We start from the raw sequence: 10,554 nt of genomic DNA on the forward strand, positions 1-10,554 counted from the left end.
TCTTTAAAAAGACATAACTAATAAATCTATTCCCGAGACCGCGGAGAGACGGCCAGCAGAGTCGATCGTGCTCCCAATCCCATTGAACCCCATTGAAAACCATGACAACACAGGACAAGCTCCGATTTATTCCGGAACGCTAAAGCGCATTGTGAGCAGGCGTCAATCACGCATTATTTCGCACTGAACAAATGCAAAATCTTGACTGGAACAAATGCTTCCAACAGGTCCGGGACGTCGAGCTCCGCTTCCCCTTTGTCCACGGCCTAGCAGTTGGCCTGTATTGGGGTTGCCTCCGCCCGACCACCCAGCGCGCAGCACAGCCCCGGGCGCCTCGGGCACGCTTGACAGGGAGGCTGCTGGGGAGGGTGCGCCGGGTCGGGCGGGGCAGCAGCAACTGCACGGGAGGCAGGTCCGGGTTCAGCTCAGGTGGAGCCAGGATTTCAGGGGCGGCCACCCAAGTGCCGCGGCCCTCACCGAAATCCAACAACCTACTACCCGAACCACTGGCTGCAGGAGGAGAGGCCTCTGGAAGCGCGCTCTCTCAGCCCTAGTCTGAGGCGTGGCCACCACGAAGCCACGGGCCAACAAAACGTATCCATGCCCTGACCGGCTCCTGGCACCTTCTACCCGGATCATTTCTTCGGGTGGGGAACTAGAAGATGTCGGGAAACCCCGGGCAGGCCGTCTTTTATGCCCGGCGGGCGCAGTCCTAATTCCCGCAGTCGGTCCCTTACCAGACCAGGCCGGGCAGCTTTGGCGGAGCGGAGAGCCCAAGTCACCCGAGGCCTGCATGTCCAGCCCCCAGCCTAACGCTGAGGCTACGGAACCCAGGTGCACAAGTGGCGCCAGGGGACCTGGCGACGCCAAGGAGGCAGCAACTCCCTCGTAAGCCGCCCTTGGAAACGCCGCCGCCCATGGGGCCTAGAGCGGGGCCTGGCCCCGCAAAGGCCAGCCACCTGGCGGGAGAAGGAAAACGAGGCTAGCACTTGGGAGGAGAACAGTCTGGCCTAATTCCGCCTCCATTTTGCTGGTCTGGAGCAACCGGCGCCGAGCTGGGGCCCCCCGGATGCTGCCAGCCCTTCCCCAGCACCCCTGAAGTTGTGGGAGATGTTTGGGGTGTGGGAGGTTCCTAGCGGCCTTCAAAACCCTCGGCACAGACGCCGGCGGGGCGAAGCCACTCCTCTGTGCCCGCCTGAAACTTCTCGCCTCTGAATCCTCGGAGGGGCCCAACCAAAAAGAAAAAGAGAGCCCGCCAGGGTTTAACGCCGTCTTGTAAATCACTTTACGGATAATTGCGGGAAACGAACACTCCAGCAAACAAGCTCGAGGAATAAAGCAAACAGGGAATAAATTCCTGGGTGCTCATAAACCCACCCATGCCGCCCCCACCCTTCCCAGCGCTCCCGCGGGGCCAGGCCCGATGTCAGCCCTGGAGGAGGAGGAAGCTGGGACCGGCGGTCGGTGGCCACCGCTCGCCACCCAAGATGTTATTCTTTGGCAACAATCCCCATTATCTGTCCCCACTTTGGGCTAATCAGACAGAATCGCTAATGCGAAGGGCTGCTTCCTGCCGCCTCTGGGAGGTAACGGGGCGCCCGAGGGGCGGGGGACGGGGCGGGGCGGGGCGGGGGGCGGAGGTGGCACCTTCCGGGCTCGCCGGGGCTTTGGTCCCGCACGCATTCAGGTACTTGACACTCGGGAGTCCCGGACCTCGCCCGGGTGGGAAGAGCTGTTTATATAAACAGGGATTCCACGGTAGATGCCCTAATATCTCGGCAGCCAGTGCATGGCGTGCGCCTCTCACGCCCACCCATAGGAGCGGCGTCCCCGGCCGCCCCTCGGTTCCCAGCCTGCCCTGCCCCCGCCTCCTTCCCCTCCTCGGCCATGGCTACCTCTGGACGCCTCGGCTTCACCGTGCGCAGGCTCCTGGACTTACCGGAGCAGGACGCGCAGCACCTGCGGAGGCGGGAGCCCGAGCTACGCGCCCCCGGCCCCGGCCCCTACGCCACCTGGCTGGAATCGGAGCGCGGCCACTACCCCTGTGAGTGAGCGGTGGACGGCGGCAGGGGTGGAGGCGAGGGAAGTGGGGAGCGCAGAGCCAAGCCTCCGGCCCTCGCGGGGCTGGGAAGCGGAAACCCCAGCCCAGGGTCTGGGTTTCCTCAGTGTCGGTCTGTCCCAGAGGCTCTGTCCTCCTCAAACCCCTATGCCAGTTGGCACATCTTGAGATCAGATCCCTGCGCCCGGCACTAACGCCCGGGATCTGAGATTCTGTTTCTAGGGGTCAGAATATTTAAATATTTAAGACACCGCCCTTAAGTGCCTGAAACAGTGGCCACGTTCTCCCGGCCTCGGTTTGGGATGGGCAGCACTGGCGAGCCTGGATTCAGGGCTTTGCAAACCTCGGCAAACCGCAGTGCAGTCGACCTGGAAGTGGCCCGTTTTGGTGAGGCAGCTTGCAGTGAATTCGTCTGCCAGCGCAGCGACCAGGACCGACTTGTTTTAACCCGGGGCGGGTTTCTTTGGGGGCGCGGTCCCAGGTTGTGGTGTAAAAGGTTATCGAATTCGGAGAGGTGGGTGTTCAGATATGGGCCCAGGGAAGGAAATGGCCTCATCCCAAAAGCCGCGGGCGAGTGGGTCGGCGCCCACACGCGAGAGGCGGCCGGCCCGCGGAGGGGCCGGCGTCTCACCAGGCCGTGTCTTCTTTGCGTCCCTAGCCTCGGACGAGAGCAGCCCAGAGGCCAGCCCGCGGGACTCGTCGCAGCGGCCGTCCGCTCGGCCTGCGTCTCCGGGCTCGGACGCCGAGAAGAGGAAGAAGCGGCGGGTGCTGTTCTCCAAGGCGCAGACGCTGGAGTTGGAGCGGCGCTTCCGGCAGCAGCGCTACCTGTCAGCGCCAGAGCGCGAGCAGCTGGCGCGCCTGCTGCGCCTCACGCCCACGCAGGTCAAAATCTGGTTCCAGAACCATCGCTACAAGCTGAAGCGCGCGCGCGCGCCGGGAGCCGCGGAGGCGCCCGACTTGGCAGCGGCGGCCGAGGTGCGCGCCGCGCCCGGCTTGCTGCGCCGCGTGGTGGTGCCCGTGCTGGTGCGCGACGGGCAACCGTGCGGTGGCAGCGGCGAGGTGGGCACGGCCGCTGCCCGGGACAAGAGCGGCGCGCCCCCGGCAGCCGCCTGCCCTCTGCCAGGCTATACCGCCTTCGGTCCCGGCTCGGCGTTCGGCCTCTTTCCCGCCTACCAGCACTTAGCGCCCCCCGCCCTGGTCTCCTGGAACTGGTGAGGCAGCCGCGGGGCGCGGGCACCTGGGGCTACGCCGGACTTGGGGTGTGCTCTGCGGCCGGAGCAGGGCTAGAGCCGGAGACCTGGAGCGCGTCCCGGGCCCCTCCTCCTTCGACGCGGGGGTCCCCTGCCCCGCCCTCGTCAGCCAGCGCACCCGGAACTCTCGCCAAGATATATCCTCTCCTCTTCCCTCGACCGCCAGCCCCAGAGCTAGATTTTATTGCTTGAACCTTATTTGTACATTTTAAAATAGCTACTTGTATGGGGAGCGACGTATTTTAAAAGAAATAGAGTATTTTTCCTCTTTGCGGTGCGAGAATAAAATGTGTAGGGTTGGGTCCCCCTGCGTGCCTGCCGGGAACGTAGGTGGGAGCTGTGCTTTCCCGACCGGAGTTCGGGGCGCCGGCCCACTCCTTAACCGGCCAAGTTAAGGCCCACCCCGAGCTGGGCCGAAGGGCAGATCGCAGTCCCCACACGGCTTTAGGAAGATACTGGGGGAAGGGGGAAAGGGAAAGCAGAGGCACCTCTGGGGTATCTATTAGCGGGAGGTGGCTCTGTCCCCGAAGCGAGACGGAGCCCCCCTCAGGGCTCCCGGAGCTGCTGGAGCTTCTAACACCAAAGGTCAACCGAGTCGGCCACGACAGGGCATAACGAGAGGGCGTGATGAGCTTCTCCCTTAGGATTCTCCGGAGAAGCGCCAGCGGGGCCCGGGCTGAGCGTGCTGCGCCGGGGAGCAGCCCAGGCCTGACTGCTGGCCACTCGTTTCCGGAGTGCGGCAGCGAGGTCTCAGGGACCCGAGGAGTATGCGGGGATCTTGTAACCCCCAGCTGAGCCTGCGAGTGCCTCACTTGGCAGCTGTGATTTTCTGCCTCTTCTTGGTGTAACACCCGGCCAGGGTGGGATGGGGAGTGGATGACGTGGTGAAGAAATTAAAAGGTGGCGGGGAATGACCCAGTTCAGGGCTGCCAGCGGAGGGAGGAAAGCCCTGGGGGCCTGACATAGGTGTGGGATCCGCTGGTCGGTCTCATTTCACCCAGGGTCCCAATGTACACCCGGGTGGGGGACCTAGTGTTCTACTCTTGGGGTTTGTAACTGCTCTTCGCTTGGGTATCCCCTCGGTATCAGTAGCCGCAGGGCCTCCCATGCAGTGCAGTGGTCACTCTCCCAGAGAAGTGAGGACCTTCCTCTCTGCCAGCCACTGAAGGGAGATTCGAGTGAAAAGATCAGTCTTGGGTATCAGATCCAGGGGAGGGAGTAAGGGCTTGATGAGGTCTATGAGGAGTAGGCATTGGGTCTTTTTTGGGGCTTTAGCTTTCTGGTCCCAGGAGGAAATGGAGGAGGAGGTAGGGGGTGGGTAGCAGAGGCAGTGTTATCACCTGGGATTTTGGGGGGTGGAGAGAGAAAGGAGGGCAGAGGGGGAAGGGAGAGGGGTGTTTGGGTCTCAGCTGCTGGCCACCTTGCCTTCCATATGGATGCGGTTATCTTAGAAGAATCTCGATCCTTAAACCTCCTTTTGTCTTGGGAACTGAAAAGGGCATTGTCAGGCCTGAAAAGGACCTAGACAAAATCCGCACTGTTCCGATTCAGGACTCTGTTTAATCAGTCCCTGGTGACAATGTAGTGGGTGTTAGGGTGGACAATAGTATCTTTTTAAACCTTGTGGCCTTCAGGAAGACAAAGGGCTTGCATTTCATGGGCTTACAACTTCAATTAGAACAGTGCCAGTGTGCCTGGGAGATTATCAAATTTGTATCATAAAACCTCTTTCTAATAAATGATTGCTGGTGTGGGAGGCTGGATGTTGTAAGACATATATTGGAAACTGCCCTGGGGACTTCCCAGTTAGCCCTGGCAGAGCAGATGGGAAAGAAAAGGAGGGAAAGATTTCTGAAGAAGGCCGGGCTCAGAATGTGTCCCTGCTGTCAGCTGGCTGGGCGCTTGGCTCTTTTCCTCCTGAAGGGGTGTTTCTCCAAGAATGAAGGTAAAGATTTGTAGCTCATTCTCTGCTCTTGGTGGTGACAAAGACCTGAATATTATTGGAGAGAAAGTGCAAAATCACCACCTGTTCAGTTTCTGGCCTTTTCTTTCCTGGAGCTCCAGAGAAAGTAGGACTTGGGGTATGCAAAGCAGGGAGAGTCTATTAAATATGAGGCCCATGGGACTAAGGGATCTGGACTATGGAGAGACTCTTCCCCGGAGGCTCTTTGGGAGAGCATGTCCTCAACCAGATTCACCCAGAGGTCTAACCAATATGAAAGACCATTTATTTGCTTCCCAGAGAGGTGGTCACAGCCATAGCAATCCAGCCTGTGTCCTGGGCAGGAGAAGGGCAGACATTTCTTATGGCATTAGCATCAGGATCCCTCATGTCTACACTGTTACCCACCTCCTTTTGCTTCTTTTCCTTTAGGCCCCTTGCTTTAGAGAGGAAAAGCCATAGGGGAGAGTTATTAATGTACTGCCATCACCACCCACCCATTTTAGAGAATCAGGCCGTCACTTATCTTCTGTTCACACCTGTGATAAGCTGGAAATAATAAATGTCAATTTCCTTTCTGATCTAAAAGATCAATTCCTCCAGGGCTCTGCTGAGGGAAGCTAAACCCAAGGCCTCTCCCAGCAGCTGTGAGAACTGTTAGAATCTCCCTCCCCAGATGAGAGTATTTCATACCTGTCACCCATGACCAATATCACAAGGCAGATTCACACTCAGCAAACTTTTATTGACACTTACTGTGTTCCAGGCATTGTCCTAGGCACTTTCACAGCTGATCTCGCAGAAACCTTATGCATGGCATATATAATACACCCATTTTGCAGATAAGAAACTGAGGCTCAATGTGTAGGAGTGACTTGTGCAAAGCAGTTGTAAACCTCACAGAATGTTATCATTGTCCTCGGCTGCCCACATTTAAGCCACCCTGTAAACTGCCATTAAAGTGGACAATTGGAATCTTGATGTGGCGACAGCACGTATACTACCCAGCCATCATAAACTTGTCTTATGAGTCTAGGTCTTCTAGGTCTTCACAAAGCATCGAACTGGTCTCCCTGTGCTATGCAACAGCTTTCCACTAGCCATCCATTTTACATTTGGTAGTGTATGTATGTCAATGCTACTCTCTCACTTTGTCCCAGCTTCCCCTTCCCCCGCTGTGTCCTCAAGTCCGTTGTCTACGTCTGTGTCTTTATTCCTGTCCTGCCACTAGGTTCATCAGTATTGTTTTTTTAGATTCCATATATGTGTGTTAGCATATGGTATTTGTTTTTCTTTTTCTGACTTACTTCACTCTGTATGGCAGAGTCTAGGTCCATCCACCTCATTACAAATAACTCAATTTCGTTCCTTTTTATGGCTAATATTCCATTGTATATATGTGCCACATCTTTATCCATTCACCTGTTGATGGACATTTAGGTTGCTTCCATGTCCTGGCTATTGTAAATAGAGCTGCAGTGAACATTGTGGTACCTGACTCTTTTTGAATTATGGTTTTCTCAGGGTATATGCCCAGTAGTGGGATTGCTGGGTCATACGGTAGTTCTATTCTTAGTTTCTTAAGGAACCTCCATACTGTCCTCCATAGTGGCTGTATCAATTTACATTCCCACCAACAGTGCAGGAGGGTTCCCTTTTCTCCACACCCTCTCCAGCATTTATTGTTTCTAGATTTTTTGATGATGGCCATTCTGACCAGTGTGAGGTGATACCTCATTGTAGTTTTGATTTGCATTTCTCTAATGATTAGTGATGTTGAGCATCTTTTCATGTGTTTGTTGGCAAAGAGACATGTTTTTAGCATCTTTGTGTCTCTTGGTCTCTCTCTGCCCTTCTCTCCTCCCTTCCTCCCTCTCCATCTACCAAACCTCCAGCTTTTGGACACAGCCTCTGTGTTTCCCCTATGTCTGTTTGTTTGCATTCTTGTTCAGCTCTCAGTGAAACACAGCTCTTGTCTGCAGGTCACAATATTTTCCTGTGACTATCATTCCACCATTCTTCTTCCAGAAAAACATCTGCTGCTGCTTCGTTGACACCAATTGTCCACTCAGCGTTTGGTTGCTGCTGACTCTGATAAGCTCCTCTAAGCTTTCCCAACCCCTAGGCCCAGATCCCTGGGGAACGTTATGACTTTGGTTTCCCTAGCCCTTTCCCCAGTCATCTTTTTCCTTCCAATGTCTCTAGTGTTATCTTTATTATTAAATATCATCCTCTTCATATTTTCTCTCTTTTCTTCTATTGTAAACATTTTTACTTCATCTCACATAAGTCTCTTGTGGGTGGAGATAGCAATCTTCACTTCAATTTTCTTTCCTCATTGTTCAGAGGATCTTACATCTTAGCACATCTCTTGTCTGACCAATTTAGCACTTTAGAATCTTAGATAATGTGCTACTGATGGGTTAGAAGGAAGTTATTTGAGCTCAGCTTAACCTATACCTTCCCTTCTAACAATGGTGTTTAGTTGTTTATTATTCTCTTGCATTAACACAATTAATTGTTGCCTCTTCAACCCACACGCACTTCACTACCTTTAAAACGTTTTGGACTTAGGAATAGAATGCCCAGGCAGGATAACTATGGACTCGGCATGGTTAAATTGTTTGTTAACCATGTTTACCTGTTCTGGGTGTTTCAGTTAACCAGTCTAGGCAGGTTATCTGTAAAATGAATAACAGACAGTCAAAAGAGCTTTTGGAAGGCTAAGGAAGTACTGTCCCTACCACAGGGCATGCTCATTTCTATGGATATGATTCTATCACTTAGTATTCAAAATTTGCATGAGAAATTGTATCCCTCCAGGTCACTCATCATCATTTCTCCAGGCCATCATGTGGGAGTGGATTTATTTTCAGAAGTCCAATTCTGCACCTAACTCCCCTCCAATGCCCCTGCCCAGACTAATAACCAAAGGTATGTGACATTCCCCTTTTTCCTGTATTCCCACCATTCGTGTTACTCAGTCTATAAGCTCACTGAAGATGTGAACAGTATTCCCTTCAATGCTGATCTATAGAGTGGTGTTTTAACCAGGAAGAATCAGTTAGGCTATTAAACAGTCACACATCCTACCCCCAATTTTAAGCATTGGGGTTCTCATTTTTCCCAAGTATGTCCAGCAGAGAGTTCCTGTTGTTTATCCAGAAAAGTAACATCAGATTTTAGAGGCAGAAGATCATATTCTCTTCAATACTCTGCCCTATGGACCAATAAAAATCCCTAGGTCTTTATTTAGGTCATGTAATTTCAAAAGCTGCCATAGTTTCAGTGTAGTTTCTGTGAGTAGGGTGTTATGGAAAGAACGTGTAAGGGGACCTTGGTCATGCTTAATTTCCCCTTGCATTCTGACTGGGTGGTCCTTTATGAGTCAGCAGGTTTTCAAATGCATTTCCCCAGCTACAAGCTCTGATTTGGACTGTCCCTTTTCTCTTCTTGCAGTACCATCTACCCCCTCCTTCTGCTTTCCTAGGGGCTGGACAGCACACTTGGCAGAATTCACTAGGAAGAGGAGTGGAGGCTGCTTGCAAATTAAACCAGAGACTAAAGTGCCCAACAATCCATTAAAAGGGCCCTTGAATCTCTCACCTGAGATGTCTGTTACACCCTTCTTCTCCAGCTTTGCTCAAGGCTAGTGTTTTAAGCAGTGCTTCCTCCTAAAGAAGTTATCTGTTTAGGTTTAAATTACCTCTTGGGAGGTAAATTCTCAACCAGAGGAAACCCTGAGTCATTGCAACATACCAGGGTCTGACAGTCAAACAAGTATCAGTGAAATGACAGGAAACATTGTTTTTTTTTAACAACAAAATTGAAATTCAGAGCAAGAGACACAAAACACCAGGAAAAGACAAAAGAAACCTGGTTTAGTTTCTGCTTTTCTGAGAAAGTGACTGCTTTTCTGAGAAACTGTTTTTCCTGCCTAATCACACTGACTGATTCAGTCATTTATCTGGCCACGTGTTCAACGGTGCTCCTAATTCACTGTAGGGAACGTTTTGTATTTAACTCAAGTCAAAAATGTAGAGATAGAGTAGGATTTTCTTATTTTCCATATTTGGGGATGAAATATTATCTTAGATAAGGTTAATCATTTTATCAGTTTGGGGGTGTGTGGGAGCAGAGGCAACCAACAGAATGTAATGGAGCTCCCAGAATTTTGTTTTCCAGACAACATTACAAGAATCTTCTTCACCTAACTTGTCACCGATTGAGAAGAAAGTGAACGTGTGCTCAGATTTCTTCAGGTATGCCGAACAGTTGAGCAACCTGATTCCACAACAGTCCCTTTAACTTTAAATATGTAAATATTCTATACATGCATATAATACACATATAAATGGGATAGAAGCAGATTTTGGAAATGTTCAGTTCTTTTAATGAGAAAGAAAACCTCTACTTTATAGTCTCACTTGTCAGACCCAGGTAGGATGGATAGTTCGTTATTCTCAATCTAAAAATATTTTCTTTGTAAAATAATATGGAAAATACAGGAATGTATAAATAAGCTATGGTCTTAAGGATACTTATTTTCATATGACATTTGGTTTCTCATGATTATAATACTGATATGATGAATAGGAGATTGAGGTGAGCTATTGAAAGTGCAGGGATACATCTCATTTGTATCACTGTAAATTACAACCACAAAGAGAACCCGGATCATATTGGCTTGGAAAGAACAATTGTCCTCTATCCTTTAGTTTCCTCTTCTTTGCAGCCTCAGATTGTTTCCTGTACCAAGAGTCATGCACTGGGAATCATACCATTTCTGCCTTTAACAAGGGAAAAACCAGACTGTGAAGTGGTTCAAAAGGACATAGACAGGAGGAGCTGGCTGTTAGTTTCTTACTTGATATGAGTTCAAACAGGGCAATACGGTTTCCAGGGGAGATGTAATTCACCAGCTTCTGGTAAATCATGGACTTCTGAAAACTCCACTACCCAAAACCCATGTCTGTGAAGTCTTAGAAGGTAGAGGAATTATCAATTGATTTTAGAATTTTTAGTTGCCTCCAATCCCTCTGAAAAGGCACTTTTGCAGTTTAACATTACCTTTCTTCCTTCATTGCCACTATATGATGCCTCAGCCAGCTAATTTTCAGACAACAGAGGGAGGCTGCGAAACTTGTCTAATCTTAGGCATCTAGGTGTGGGGATTCCCAGGATGGTGAGAACTCTAACTTCTTACCAACTAAGGACTCCATGGGGACTCTGGGGCCCAATTCTGCACAGATGTGGTAACAGCACATCACTGCATATAAAGAAGACAAAAGCCAAAATATCTA

The 10,554-nt window shown here is 51.4% G+C and overlaps 1 protein-coding gene across 1 annotated transcript; it reads left to right on the forward strand.

Moving 5' to 3' along the window:
• Positions 1-1,782: 1,782 nt before the first annotated feature.
• On the forward strand, positions 1,783-3,274 carry NKX2-8 (NK2 homeobox 8; the record flags this gene model as incomplete). The annotated part of the gene is made up of 2 exons (XM_082449301.1): positions 1,783-2,044; positions 2,718-3,274. Exons 1-2 carry the CDS (start codon positions 1,888-1,890, stop codon positions 3,272-3,274), a joined length of 714 nt encoding a protein of 237 aa, XP_082305427.1. The 5' UTR covers positions 1,783-1,887.
• Positions 3,275-10,554: the final 7,280 nt, after the last annotated feature.

Source organism: Balaenoptera physalus (assembly GCF_965194825.1).
Source record: "Balaenoptera physalus genome assembly, chromosome: 2".
NCBI lineage: Eukaryota > Metazoa > Chordata > Mammalia > Artiodactyla > Balaenopteridae > Balaenoptera > Balaenoptera physalus.